Raw genomic sequence first — 15309 nt, 5'->3', positions numbered from 1 at the left:
CTAAACAATCGATTTATTTTTGTTTTAACATTTTTATGGAGCCTTGGTTGGAAAGTTATGAAGCTATTCTGAATATGAATAAGTTAAAAATAAGTTCTTTTTTGACGAAAAAGTCATTTATTGTAACAGAAATCACTTATTTCAAAGGAAATTGCCTACCTTTAGGCGTTAAGGAAATTCAAAATTTAATTTGAAATTTTAAGTGTCAAATCCACTAGTTGTAAGAGTTTGACGCGTTATTCAGGTTTAGAAGAGCAAAATTAAGTGGATAAGGACATTTTTCTTTTTAACCGATGCTTAATTGTACACTGATCAATTCGACAATGATTTTTCATAAGGGCCTAACTGACTTGATCGATTTCTCTTCGTCGACTCTCTCTTTCGCCAATAACCTGATCAAAACAAACAAAACCATTATTCTTTTTGTTTCTATAGCAACATGTAGTCGTCTTCTTCGCATTTCAACCAAAAAAAAAAATTGGAAAACTCAATACACATTCTGTGACAATACAAAGAGAGGATCGATGAAGAGAACTTGAAAATGTCAGTTAGGCTCAAATGAAAAATCAGTGTCGAATATTTCGCCCCAAAGTGGCATCTTCAATTTTTTGATTTTTGAAGTAATTCACCTAAAAGTTAAAATTTGTTGAACAAAATTTTGTCACTGGATACTAATTTTACAGAAATTCTTTTGGCAATATTTTGATTGCCACTAAAGTTATCCGCAAAAGTTGTTTCAAAGTGATCAATTTGACCCCGGATTACGGTATATCGAGATATTGAAAAGTTAGTAAAGTGTGATGACAACCCCTGCTTCGTTGAATTTACTATGGGTCAGGGGTCCACATCATGCTTTTAGAAAGTATCAAACTGATGGCTTGAAAAAAGTCAATTAATGTTAATTTTAATTGAACTGATTCCGATAAGTAATGAAAAAATAAAATGAATTTCAATAATCATATACACACATACATTTATTTGTTCAACATCACATTTAACTTTTCAGGACGCGCGCCATCAAGCAATTGAAACTGCATCGCGCTCGCGCTTTATACGACGAGCGAGGTTTTTTGGTGGTGTTGTACTTTTTACAACAGCGCGCGTGCTGAAGGGTTGAAACAAGACGACATACCTAATCAACAATAGTACGCCACAATACTCGGTTTGTGGCTGCCGCTCTCCATCCTCGGTCGCGCCCAATGTTCGTCAGGTCACGCTCCTCCTGGTCCACGCCTTCTTGTGCCAACCGGATCAGTAGCAAACACCAGCTTTGCAGGGTTATTGTCCGGCATTCTTGCAACGTGCCCTGCCCACCGTATCCTTCCGGCTTTGGCCACCTTCTGGATACTGGGTTCGCCGTAAAGTGCAGCGAGCTCGTGGTTCACCATTCTCCGCCACACACCGTTTTCCTGCACACCGCCGAAGATCGTCCTTAGCACGCGTCGCTCATATCCGCTTATATTCGTTTCAATAATCATATTCGTGTGGGAAAACACATCAACGACGAGTATGCATCTATAGAGTCACTTTGAAAAATATGCCAACATTTTTTTTATAAATCTATAGATGTATTATTCAACAATAATGAATATCTGCACCGCTAAAAGATTTATTTAAAAAGTGCACCGCGAGCTGAAAGATCTGAAAACCCCTGGTCTAAAAATTCGAACTTCGAAATTAAGTATTTCAAAATCAAAATTTTGCGATTTTTCTCAAAATAAGAGTTTTGCGATGACTTTTTACATCTTGGACGGAATAGTCTAACTTCCTCACATGTTAATTTCAAGTTATCAAGAGTGTTTCATTAAAATTTGAGGTCAATCTTTACACCAGAAGCTGAGATTCAGAAATCCAAACTTGAGTATTTTATATGAAATTCACCCATGTGTACATTATTCTGTCCAGTAATGTAAGTGCCTTTGCTAGGGTTTAGTAAAGAATGCTTAAGGATCTTAAACTGTTGATTAAATCTAACGAATTTCGGATACATTTCACAGTAAAAATAATGACAAAATGACTATCAACCAGATGTTCTTTTTATTAATTTCGTTTGTTTTTGATTACAGATACAAATCATCAATTTCCTATTTAGTGCATTTGTGCAGGTGTCAGAATGAATTTTAAATTCTTTTCGTATCGTTGTTACGTTTCCACTTGGATGTTTTTGAAGTTTAGTGTAACTTTGTGTTTTTATTCACACGGAACTGAGATACAAAGAAATATTTTCGATTAGAAGTAGGAATGCTGTAATCGATGTCCCATGTTTGACTATGTATTCCAAGAGAAAAATATTTGATCGTATCAAAGTTCTTGACTTACAAACGATTCATTCTTCGTGTATTGTTCGTTGCTTATGTAAAAATTAAAATTTAAAACTATATTTCATTCAAACCGACTTAAGTTAGAGGTGGAGAGGTGGATAGCTTAGGAAGAACCGAAGAGGAAACACCCATCACCTGACTTAGCTTGGACAGTTCTTGTGCAAATGTATAACAATTGGACGGAGTTTTTTTTACTAAAAATTAGTTTGAAAATAGTTACACGCTAACAGACAGAGGTTTGACACCAAAGGTGGGACATGAAATGAAGAAATACAAAATAGTTTAGATTTCTCCAGTTCATGTTTCAATGTTGTCAAGAGTTTCAATCTTTGAGATTGGCCTCTGCAATATTTGTGGACAACCGGTAGGTAAGGAACTTTTTAAATAATGCGTTGTCCAGAAATATTTAAAAGTTTGTTAAGGTAGCAAAGTTTTACATAACTTGTTTAAGTTCCACTCCAAACTTGGGATATAATACTCTCGAAGATGTCTTGCAGTTTTCTATTACCAATAAAGTGAGGTTTTCTAGTTTTTAAAAGTACCTATTTCCACTAGTTGGCACGGTTACCCTATGAAATTTGTGCTCGTTGCTTCACGATTTGCTTTGTGTTACAAAAAGTAGATCGTTGTTTCGTTAGTTGTTTTAAAAAAGGAAGAATCACAGTAGTCACACATCCTAGTACTCGAGATTTCCACGCCTAATAAAATATCCTATCACACTGGGTTCGTTATTCACACTCACACACGCATACCGGCTATTGTCTGTATCGTTCTTGTTCATTATCCGTTTTAGCTGCTATGCGAGAAGGCAGTGTTGGTGTAAGGACCGCTGTAAATCGAGCTTCCCGAGTTCGAGATGGTCTTTCCGCTACGTCTGGCTACGATACACATCACTGCGAGAACGACGGCCAGCATCAGACAGAGACCAGCAATGGCAATGGCAACGGCAAAACTCCTCTGGGATACACAGATGGCGTCATCCGGCGTCTAAAACAGTATATTACAAAATATTATATTTGTTTAACAAAATAAACGAATAATTTCTTACCTTCTCCTTGAACACTGAATCAGCATCATCGTTAAGAACTTCAGCATTCTCGTTGACATACAACCCGGAGAAGACTTCAATGGTTGCCGGAAGGCCTTCATCGTCCGCCTGACGCTTCGATCGCTTACTGTTTCTGCCGGAACACGTGGGTATCTAAAAAAATATATTTTAGCAATTTAGAGAATATTTTCTATGATCACTTGCACAGTTTCTGTCGGAGAGCATCTCTGCCAATGATGATCATTTTAGCGTGTGTTTGTCATGTGGCAGACACGAAGATAATCTATACTTAAAGAATTCAAGGAAATTTCCACGACAAAAAGTTATGTGGTAGTGCAGCATGGGCACAGGTGCCCTTCTGTTTTTAGCTAGATTGAGGAGGTACGTTCCGAGCGTCTGTTTACCAAGGAGGTCCGGCTCAAACAGCGTTTGCTCTGATATACAGCGGATGTGTTTGAAATGCTGTATCGCGTCGGATGCCAAAGGAATCAGCTCCCCCAGCACAATATAGGCAGCATGACCTCGAATTGAGAAAATTCCGATTAATGGATCCCATCTCCAACACTCCATTCAAGTACTACATCTACTAAAGCGGCGGTGATAAAGTAGAACGTGGAGTTGGCTTCCGAGTAGACTTCATAGTGATCTGAATGTAGATGAAGTGTTGCAGTTATTCAGTGAAACGGTGGAGCGTCACGACACGAGTTCAAAAAGTAACAGAACCATGCGTATTAATATCCAACGCTTGTCAGCCGAAGTGGTTGTTGCACAGTGCCATCAGAAACTAGACGAAAGGACAGAAGAGACCTTCGGATCTATAGATGACAGCTTATGGGTCAACAGCGTAAGAGGTTATAACTTCCCGTCTCAGCGACGCCAACGCAATGGTTATATCGACGAGGAGTAATGAACAAGAAAAAAATAGGAGTTGAATTCTAGAGGTCGGTTGGTATCCAGCTCAACAGGGAGCGCTACAGCAGGGTGTCAAGAGCAGAAAATAAACAAATCCACCGGTGCAAGAAACGAAAGCATGGAGAGAATGTGATCGCTGAGGCACAGGAAAGTATGGATAGAAACGATATGAGGAGGTTTTATGCAACTGTCTATGGCGCGCTACACAACACTACACCATTGCCTGTCATGTGCAATGACCGGGAATGAGATTTGCTGACAGTCAAAACAATGGTGGCAATGCATCCAGGAACTAACATAATTGATGATGGTCAAGTAGTGAAACCACCAACAATGGGTGAGGCTAAAGAAAGAATTTGAAGAGACGAGGAATAAAGAAGGGCGAGCTCGTTGTAGAACTTCTTAAATGAGAAGCAACTGTAGTACATCAATCAATCAACCAGATTCTTATTAAGCTATGGGAGCCCACCAGCTTATTGGATTACCTCTTATACCTAATCTACAAGAAAAAGAGTGTGCCAATTACAGAAGGATTACCCTTTTCAATTCGGTGTAAGAAATACTGTCACGTATCCTGTTTAATAGATTCAGACCTCGTCGGCGAATACCAGGCTGGTTTTTGAAAGGGCGGATAAACAACGAATCAAGTATTTAACCTGTTGATGATTCTACATAAATTTCGGGCATATAATTTGGAGACTCGCCATCTGTTAATTGATTTTAAAGCAGCGTACGATTCAGTGAGTAGAAATTAGCTGTGGCAGATAATGTCAGAACATGGTTAACCGGCGAAACTGAATAGGCTGATGCGCGCAACGCTGGATGGATCAAAATCAAGTATTCGGATCGCAGACGAAGTGTCCATCTCGTTTGTGACCTTGGATTGATTCAAGCAGGGTGATGCTCTTTCAAATTTGCTGTTCAACATTGCCATCGAATGAGTGATTAGGAGGTATGGCGTACAGAGGAATGACACTAGCGCTATCATTACACGGTCGCACATGCTACTCGGTTTTGTGGACGATATTGATCTCATCGGCATCGATCGTAGGGCAGTGGAGGAAGCTTATGCACCTCTGATGAGAGAGACAGCGAGGATAGGCTTGATGATTAACCCCACCAAGACGAAGTACATAATTAGCGGCTAGTGGTGTTAGTGCTGAGGTAGTGATTGATAGGGATGTTGATTGATTTGGCTATATTATAGAGACTTTCAGCCCTTGGCTGGTTCGTCTCTTTCTATATATAGGGATGTGTTTGAAGTTGTTGAAGTATTTGTTTATTTTGGAACACTTGTGACATGTGACAATGACGTTTCCCGTGAAGTGAAAAGGCGTATTGCAGCTGCGAATAGGGCATTTAACGCATTGCGGATTGTCAAACGTAATTCGCTCCATATAAGACGCTGATTCTTCCGGTTGCCGGTGGTCACGAGGCGTAGACGTTAAATAAAGTGGTCCGAAAGGCTTTCGGAGTGTTTGAGCGCAAACACTCAATGCTCGGTGGGAAACAAGAAAGTGGAGTGTGGCGCAGACGTATGAATGACGACTTGTACCAAGTGTACAAAGATGCGAATATTGTGAAACGTATAAAATACGGCAAACTTTAGTGGGCTGAACACGTAGTGCGCATGTTGAAAGAAAGAATAACGAAAACAATATTCAGCAGGGCACCAGGTAGAGGTCGGCGACTTAGTGGGTGGCCGCCGCGAACGCGCTGGCTGCACGCGGTTGAAGAAGATCTGCGATCCCTACACGTTCGGGGGAAACTGGAGGAACATCTCCCAATACCGACGAAGATGGTGTTCTACTATACGATCGGCGTTGGAATAAAGTTACTTTGTAGCTAACAAGGTATCAAGCTATGGACATGGATCAGCTACTGCCGTTTGCAGTATGTGTTAGCACCCTTTGGGAACAACCCACCAGACAGTAATCTTAATATATTATGTGTAAATACAGAGAACAGACATCCAGGCTAAATAGAACGAATTTCATTCAGAAAGTTGTGTAACGATATGAATCCTTACTTAAGTTTGGATGCAAACCAATACATATTGAAACACAAGCGCTGCCAAACACCATATTACCACAGCCAGTGGTGAATTGAAACATTTCAAGTGGTGAATTACACTAATATGAGAAACTAACTGATTGCAGCGCCACGATGTTGCCACTTGTGTTGCCGATAAAATATTCCTCACATAAAATTCAGATTGGACTTGGATGTCTGTTCTTTGTGGTATAAAAGAAACCTTACGTCATGGAAAGACCTGCACTAAGTGTTGTGGTGCCAATCACATCACAATACCTCATTGGAGGTAGTATCGTTTGGGGAATGAGTGGAGCCATCACAACATGGTTTTTTTGTTGAAACTGATTAGGTTGATACGTATATAGCTAATAGTGTTTTAAATAGATTTGTGATAATATTTTTTTTCCTTTTAAGCCTGTCCGCTGAACCTACCTTTGCGTCGAGATTATATCTATGTAAAACCATTGGTACTAAGCATTACTTAATTTCATTCACGTACCTTGTGACAGTCAGGATCGTCCAAAGCGCACAGTTTCACGTTACACTGGTAGTAAACCGAATTGGTGTACGGGAACTTGTGCGCCGGGAACGTCACCGTTGCCTTGGTCTGTTCCTCCGTGTACTCGAACGGTCCCAAGATTTCACTGTCCAGCGGGCAGCCTTCGTCGTTGATCAGCCTCTGCTCTCCCCATCCAAGACCATCGCGAACCAAACAATCGGTTACGTGTAAACCATACGTATCCTGCTTATCGATGTTGATGACCAAGGTGAGCGGATCTCCAATCTTAACGTTCTCCGCCAATTTCTCCCCGGTAAAGATCTTCATGTGACATGCGGGCATGGGTTTAACGTCCTCCTCCTGCACTGCGTGATCCTTGTCCATGGACCGTCCGTAATCCCGTCGATCGGTTCCCTCGGCACTGGTCAGTGCCAGTGGTCGGTTGTCGTCCCGTGATTTCGAAGGTTTCATCGCTGCCTCACGGCTCTTGTAGCGACATCGAACGTGGTATCCACGACCCAGATCCGTAACCAGCTTCAGATGTGGTTGTAGGACTATCGTGTTGAAGAACTCAATCCCACCGTCATCCTGGAACGGAACGATAGAAGAAAAAAGAAACCATTATCTAATTGCCGATTGACCTAGGACAGTGAGAATAAATTTGCCTGCGATGGACATGGGCAGCGCGAAACAATATTTAAATCAGATCAATGACGCAAGCACATTTTTACTCTCGGCCGCCAAGGCAAGTCATCTTCGACTTCCCGTTCTGGAAGCTCTTCAAATAGCTACTCTAATAAGTGGAGAATCACATCGTTTAACTTGTGGATGACCATTGCGAGTCATCGCGGTGAAATGGGTCGTCGCTGTGAGCATGTGGGAAGAAGCCATAAGAGATGAACAGGAATTGGTGAAACCGTTTAAGAGTGATTGATGAAATGGCAAAAAATAGGAATAAATTTGATTTCAAGAACTAGCTAGGGGCGTTGGGCACCGTTATGTAAACTAGTGACCAGTCAACAATCTACCCGTAATCTAGTTAGGTGTTAGTGTATGCAATGTTGATTGATGATGAGTTCAGTGCTTGACGCCGAAAATAATTGAATAGCTACAAAACTCATTGATGGCTAAAAAGGGATTGTTGAAAAAAAGAGATAAACCACGAAGAACAAGAATAAGAAGGGCGGGGACATGTGCAGCCCTGTTTAATCCATTAATCCCCGAGCACGTGAACAATTCAAAATTGAGCATTTTGCTTCAATTCAACCATCTGTAACGGCCCCACCCTATACCTAAAACTACGCCCAATGGCTAATCCTTCATATCTCGTTCAATCACTAGCCACGGTTTTTCCAAGGCGGTGGTAGTAAATTGAACCCCAGGGCCTGTTTCGCATGAAATGTCAGCACGACTTACGTTTCAAGCGTGTCTTGTCCGGACATTTCTCATGTGAGTCGAGGTATGCGTTCACCTACATAATCGGCCTTACAGACACCCAACGCCGAAGGAAAAGTTCAAAAGCCCTACAGTCACACACTGGAGCCGACACCACAGAGGTACAGACCAAGCCCCATTAAGCACTAAACTAGCACAAGTAATAAACCAGTTCGCAATGCAAAGCATTATTGGTGTCCCTTCTTTGACCCGTTTGCTTTCAGAGAAGAAAAGACAACCGACCAATTTCACGCAGCATAAATTGAACGACCTAGGCATGCGGGGCGACATGGCTGAATCTGGTCAATCGTATGCAGACTTTAACCACCGAATACAGTTTCTTCTTCTTATTTCAATATCTTAACGGTCAGCGGTAGGTCTATGTATTATTTTGCCATTGATGTCAACGATGGTACACGACCCATTTCAGTACAAAACGACCAAGTTTTCAGACTCAGGTCACGCTGATCACCACCGCGTATACAATATGTAAAGGTTGATCGCTGAGAGTCTAAACATGCTGCTTGCTTTAAGAATTATGTATGGCAAAAGGTTATTGCAACCACAACAAATTGCAAATGCTCCATAGAAAATCAAAAAGCGCTCCATAAAGAATAAACATATGTTCTATGAAAATGTGCAATGTTACCCATAAATAATTAAAAATGTTCCATACTTTATAAAAAATGTACCGGTAAAACATAAAATTTTCTCATTAAAAGTGAAATTTAGCACCAATAAATAAAACTGGAATGCTCCTAATAAAATACAAATGCTCCATAGAAAAATGCAAATACTCTATAAAAAATTAAAATTGTACCCATAGAAAATTGAATATTGCTCCAAACAAAAATTAAATTGCACCATAAAAAATTGAAATTGCACCATAGAAAATAGACAAATGCTCCATAAGTATTAAGCAAACTGTAAAAGCAATTCAGCCCTGTCGAATTAAATTATGAGAATATGCTATCTATGGAAGATTTTCAATTTTTCATGGAGCAATTCATGTTTTCTATGGTGCAGTCTGATAATACTTATGGAGAATTATTTTATTTTCTATGGTACAATTTCAATTTATTATGGTGCAAATTAATTTTTCTATGGAACAATATTCAATTTTCTATGGGTACAATTTTAATTATTTATAGAGCATTTGCATTTTTCTATGGAGCATTTGTATTTTATTATGAATCATTTCAGTTTTATTTATTGGTTCAAAATTTCACTTTTAATGAGAAAATTTTATGTTTTACCGGGCAATTTTTTTTATAAACTATGGAACGTTTCCAATTATTTATGGAAAACATTGCACATTTTCATGGAACATATGTTCATTCTTTATGGAGCGCATTTTGATTTTTATGGAGCGTTTCTATTTATTTATGGGTTCAATAAATAGGCTGCAGTTATGTATAGTAATATGATGAATAGCTACGCAAAAATATCAACGATTTACCATAATGTACGAACCCGACCGTTAAGAGGCTGATGTTGACACTGTGAGCAAAACTGAAGTTTTACACACTATCGTTTTACAATGCATAGAATTGCACCTTATTGATTTTTTGATTAAATGTTAAACATCTCGTTAATAAGGATAAAGAAGTGAAACAGATGATTAGTTTTAATTTCTAAATTTTGAAGAATAGTATCATATATGTATATGTATAAAAGCCCAGCGCTGTCTGCCTGTCTGTCCGTAACGCTTTGAAATGTTTCGTTGAAATGTTTCACCATAGTTGTATTAAATTTATAAAAATTACGAAAACTTTCTGGATGTGTTTTTACTTTCCATAAATAATAACCTTCTGGAATGCTGTGGAACATCAATATTCTAAAGATTCCAATAACTTTCTGGAAGCTGCTGAAGGTTCCAGATAAAGGAAAAAGACGCTTCAAAAGAAAGGGAAGAACCTTCCGCAGCATTATGGAACATCTTCTTCTTCTTTTTTTTGGAGTAACATCTCAACTGGAACAAAACCAGCTTCCTAGCTATAAGCTTCTGTCTACACACTTAAATTAAATCGCCGACCTCAGCAAACGGATTGTAGAGAATCCGGTAATTATTTTTACTGAATCTCAGTAAAACTTTTACCGAGATGTCGTTAAAACTTTGCCGAGATCTCGGTAATCCAACTTTTTACCGAGATCTCGGCAAAGCTCACCGAGACTCGGTAATGGTTTACCGAAATCTCGGTAAAAATTTTACCGAGAATCAGTAAATATTTTACCGAGATATCAGCTGTTGGGTTCTCGGTAAACCGTTTTATTTCTGAATTTAAGTGTGTATGAGCTCTACCACAGTTATAAACTGAGAACTTTTTCATCTAATGACCACTTCTAAGTTGTTAAACTTTTTAGAAAAGAACCTTCTTAAATGATCTCCACATCAAACCTAATGAAATTTAGAAAACTTTATGGAAGTTAGGGAACAAGCAAAAAAGCAAAAAAAAAAACCTTCTCGAATGTTCTAGAACATAAAAATCTATAAAATTTTCAGAAACCTCCTGGAAGTTACTGAATGTTCAAAAAGTAAAACAATAATCTGAGATACTCTGGAGTATCACAATTTCTCAAATACGGAAAACTTTTGATTCATCCCACAAACCTTATTTTTTAACTTAAGAAGACATAATCTGAGAAGCAGCTATAGTATTGCAATAATGTAATCAATCGTAGTTTAACTATTATGTAGTTAGTTTCAAATGTTTTATTCCGTAGATTTAAACAAATCATGTGGTATCGCCTCTTAAGGCGAAACTAGAAGGATTTCCTCACTTTTTGGTTTTTGATTTTTTATTAAATAAGGAAGTAATATTTTCAAAATTGGTTTTCGTGCACATGTAGAGTATGAATCAAGTTATCTTCGGATTTTTTTTGTAGTGGAAAATGATTTTCGTTTTTGCAGAAACCATTTTTGAACCACATTTCACGAAAAAATGGTTTCTGCAAAAATGGAAAACATTCTCCACCTAAAAAAAAAAAAAAATCAGAAGATACCTTGATCCATACTCTACATGCGCACGAAAACCGATTTTAAAAATATTGCTTCGTTATTTAATTAAAAAATCAAAAACCGAAAAAATGGGAAAATGCTTCCAGTTTCGCCTTAAGTTTGATGCGTTTCGTCTAGCCATACCGATAAGAAAACTCTGGGTTTTGCTTATCCTCTGTCGCAGCATAAAATACTCTTCGAAAGTAAGGTAGATGGGTCTTGGAACTTGAGATGCTTAAATAGATATTTATGCAACGAGTAGCAAAAAGATGATTTTTTCAGCACGAGTGGTACATTAATCCAACGAGGATTGTCAAGAATGCTGAAAAATCGAGTTTTGCAACGAGTTGGATACAAAATTTTAAGTTTTTGCCTTTCTCGTACACTAAGTGTACTGGAAAGGCTATATGTTCACTCCAAAAAAGACTTTTTGATAGAAGGCCCGTAGGGTCGAGTCATATATACCAATCGACTCAGCTCGACGAATTGAGGTGATGTCTGTGTGTGTGTATGTGTGTGTGTACGTGTGTGTGTATATGTGTGGACAAAAAAACTCACATCACTTTTTGGCAGTAAACCTCAACTGATTTTAATGACCAACGGTTCATTCGACGCGGAATCTGGTCTCATTGTTTCCTATTGAAAATGGTTCGAATCGGTCCAGCCGTTCCGGAGTAATGAGCATTTAGGTGTTCTGGACCGGTACCCCTGGAAGGGGCCAGACATGAAAATGCAACAAACCCATGCATGCGACCCATAAACCACGGTATTTTTGATTATCTGATGAATGGTAAGCAGGAATATAGTTTCAGACCATATCTGAACCGGTAGTGCTCCGGAACCGGTTCCGGATGTCCCGCCGGAAGTGGCCAAATATAAAAGAGAACCAAACCCATACATGCGGCATATCAAACAGCGGCAATTTCGATAACCTTATGAACGGTTAGCAGAAAAACAATATCAGACCATATCTGAACCGGTTGTGTTCCGGAACCGGTTCCGGGTGTCCCGCCGGAAGTGGTCAAATATAAAATTGAACTAAAACCATCAGACCATATCTGAACCGGTAGTATTCTGGAGCCGGTCCCGGATGTCCCGCCGGAAGTGGCCAAATATAAAAGAGAACCAAACCCATATGTGCGACACATCGAACAGCGGCATTTTCGATAACCTAATGAACGGTTAGTGAGAAAACAGTATCAGATCATATCTGAACCGGTAGTGCTCCGGAACCGGTTCCGGGGGTCCCGATGAAAGTGGCCAAATATAAAATTGAACATAACCCATTCATGTGACACATCAAACAGCGGCATTTTCGGTAACCTTATAAACGGTTAGCAGGAAAATAGTGTCAGACCATATCTGAACTGGTAGTTTTCCAGAACCGGTTCCGGATGTCCCGCCGGAAATGGCCAAATACAAAAGTGAACCAAATCAATGCATACGACACATTAGAGCGCGGCTTTTTTGATAACCTAATGAAAGGTTAGCAAGAAACTAGTCTTCGACCATATCTGAACCGGTAGTGTTCCGGAACCGATTCTGAATGTCTCACCGGAAACGTTCAAACATAATAGTGAACCAAACCCACGCATGCGGAACATCAAATAGTGGAATTACTGAAATTACTGTGCACAATGTGGGCTCATAAGGAGGTCAAATTTTACATGAATGGCATTAAGCGTAGTGTTCTCAGGATCGACTCATGTCGACGTAAAGATCATGAATATTCGACGAGAAAGGCATTACCACCACTAGGTGGATTAACCTGGGTTTTTAAGTTTAAGTTTTAAGTTTAGAGTTGGATACAAAATTTTATGCAATGATTTTTTTCCATTATACTTATACAACTCATTTAAGTTGCATAATATTCATTATGCAACTTAAATGGGTTGCATAATGAACATTAGCGTGGCTCAAAGTACCGCATGTCAAAAAGTTCGATGGGCTCCCTTTTTATTTCGTTCTATATGACGCCACGATGCTCTGGTCAAATTTTCAGCTAAATCGTTAACATTTGGGCGCTGCTAAACTCATTTGAAGTTTGTTTGGAAGTTAACATGGGAAAACATCGTTTTTTTTATTTTTCTCGTGAGGCGCGCTATTTTTCTTTTCTTAAATCACATAACCGATCATAAACCGATTACGTTTAAGGTGAATATATAACGAAACCACACTTCAAATTTTCAAAAGCACAAATCTGAAGAACCGAGAGTTGGTTTGCGCTAAAAAGTTGATCGATTGGTCATCACCAGCGGGTCACCAATCGATCAACTTTTCAGCGCAATACTTTTTGCTGCACACATTCTTTACTCAACTACCTAATTGAAACACATTTCAGCATTTTTGCTTGGAAGATGACCATCCCGACTAGAAAAATATATCAAGTTTATAACACATTGTGTTATGATGTTATGAAATTTTTCTATAACTCATTATGTTATAAACTAGATGCAGGATGATGTTAAAATAATTAAAATCGTAACTAAAAGTACACCGGTCTAATCAAAATAATAACCTATTTTGTTATAATCAGATCAAAATTCTAACACAATATGATATAAATTTTAGCTTCAAGAAAACTAGTTTCTATCATATTTTGATACAATTGTGTAAAATGATGTTCTGAATGTCAAGGAATCAAAACTAAATTATTTCACAATGAGTTATTGAACAACATTTGTAACACAATATGATACAATTGAATTATAATATTTTTAAACACCAAAGATGTTAAACATGATTATATCACAATGAGTTATACATATCATGGTTTGTTATAATTATGTTATATTTTTGTTAGAATCTTCTAGTCGGGATGCCTTAAGATTTGAACTTTTTCAAAAATAAGGGGTCCTATTTTGGGCACTTTTCTGCTATAACTCAGCCAATACTGAACAAATTAACACAATTTTCGGAACGCGATGAGATACATAAAGTATCTAGCCGAGAACAAAATTTCAAGTCAATTGGTTTGGAATTGACTGAGTTATAGCGAAGAGTGTCCAAAATACCGGCCGCTGCCCAAGTGGTTCGCTACCCTATATATGACATTAAGTATGAGATCAGATTTTATTATTCCAAAATTCTGCAACATAGATCTTGCTCACATCTAAAGCTCGAGATTTTTGCCTGAAATTCGGAGACTTTGAGCTAAAAAAATAATTTTCAAGAATTGATGACGAGGTTCAGATTATATGAAAGCTCAGAATTATTCAAAAATATAAATACTCATCGTATTTATTCGTTCAAATATCAACAGTTTCCTAATTACCGTCTACCCCCGTTGGTTTGAACGACACCTCATGCAAACCAACGGGGTTCATTTTTTAATTTGAACTTCTAGTAACCCTGTGGGCATCGAAAAACACACTGATGGGAACCCTTTTTGCTGTTTTGTTTTGATTCTGCGTTCCGTTTCACTCCGTTCCATGATCAGAATGACGTTTGAACCATTTTTAGTTTGAACGATGTGCAGATTAGAGGGGGTCAAATTAAAAAGTGTTCAGATTAGATGAGGTCAAACCAACGGGGGTAGACGGTATAAATGTATGCCAATCTCATCGTTACGCTAATTTAGTGTGAACATTTACTCCAAAAAAATCATTGTTCATGCAAAACGGATGACACAAAAAATACATGTTATATATACAGAAAAAAAAAACTTTAAAACCCTGATACAGATTTAAAAAAAAACATCTAGCATCCCTTTCACTGAGCCTGTATACTTTGACTAATTATTACTGCTTGAAACGTATGTCTATTTTTTTCAACAAATAACTAATATTTTATTTTTACTCTAATAACTACATGTACTAATAATTCTAGATTTTCCTGAAATAAATTTCAGAAATAATGAAGATGATGCAGATGCAGGGCTGTTACAAAATTTCCAAAATATTATTCGCGAAATTCGCGACTTCTGAAATAAAACCCGTGACTCGGAAAACAAATCCGCGACATGAACATAAATATTAAAATTTCAAATAAAACCAGATAATTACATGTTTTTAAGAATATATTCGTTGACCCTCTGCAGCTCACAAAGACAGCAATGTAAAGT

At 38.3% G+C, this 15309-nt stretch overlaps 1 protein-coding gene across 2 annotated transcripts in view; it reads right to left on the bottom strand.

Moving 5' to 3' along the window:
* Positions 1-2014: 2014 nt before the first annotated feature.
* Positions 2015-15309, bottom strand: part of LOC109430941 (cuticlin-4) — a 231799-nt gene continuing 218504 nt past the window's right edge. For both annotated transcript variants that reach the window (XM_062852624.1, XM_062852625.1), the window contains exons 6-8: positions 6815-7402; positions 3370-3522; positions 2015-3308 (exon numbers count right to left, since the gene is read on the bottom strand). In XM_062852624.1, the coding sequence (XP_062708608.1) occupies positions 3111-3308; positions 3370-3522; positions 6815-7402 (939 nt within the window). In that variant the 3' untranslated portion in view covers positions 2015-3110. The remainder of the gene's footprint in view (positions 3309-3369; positions 3523-6814; positions 7403-15309) is intronic.

Source organism: Aedes albopictus, chromosome 2 (genome assembly GCF_035046485.1).
Source record: "Aedes albopictus strain Foshan chromosome 2, AalbF5, whole genome shotgun sequence".
Lineage (NCBI taxonomy): Eukaryota > Metazoa > Arthropoda > Insecta > Diptera > Culicidae > Aedes > Aedes albopictus.
The sequence above is the reverse complement of the archived record's forward strand: the minus strand, read 5'-3'. Positions and strand labels throughout refer to the sequence as shown.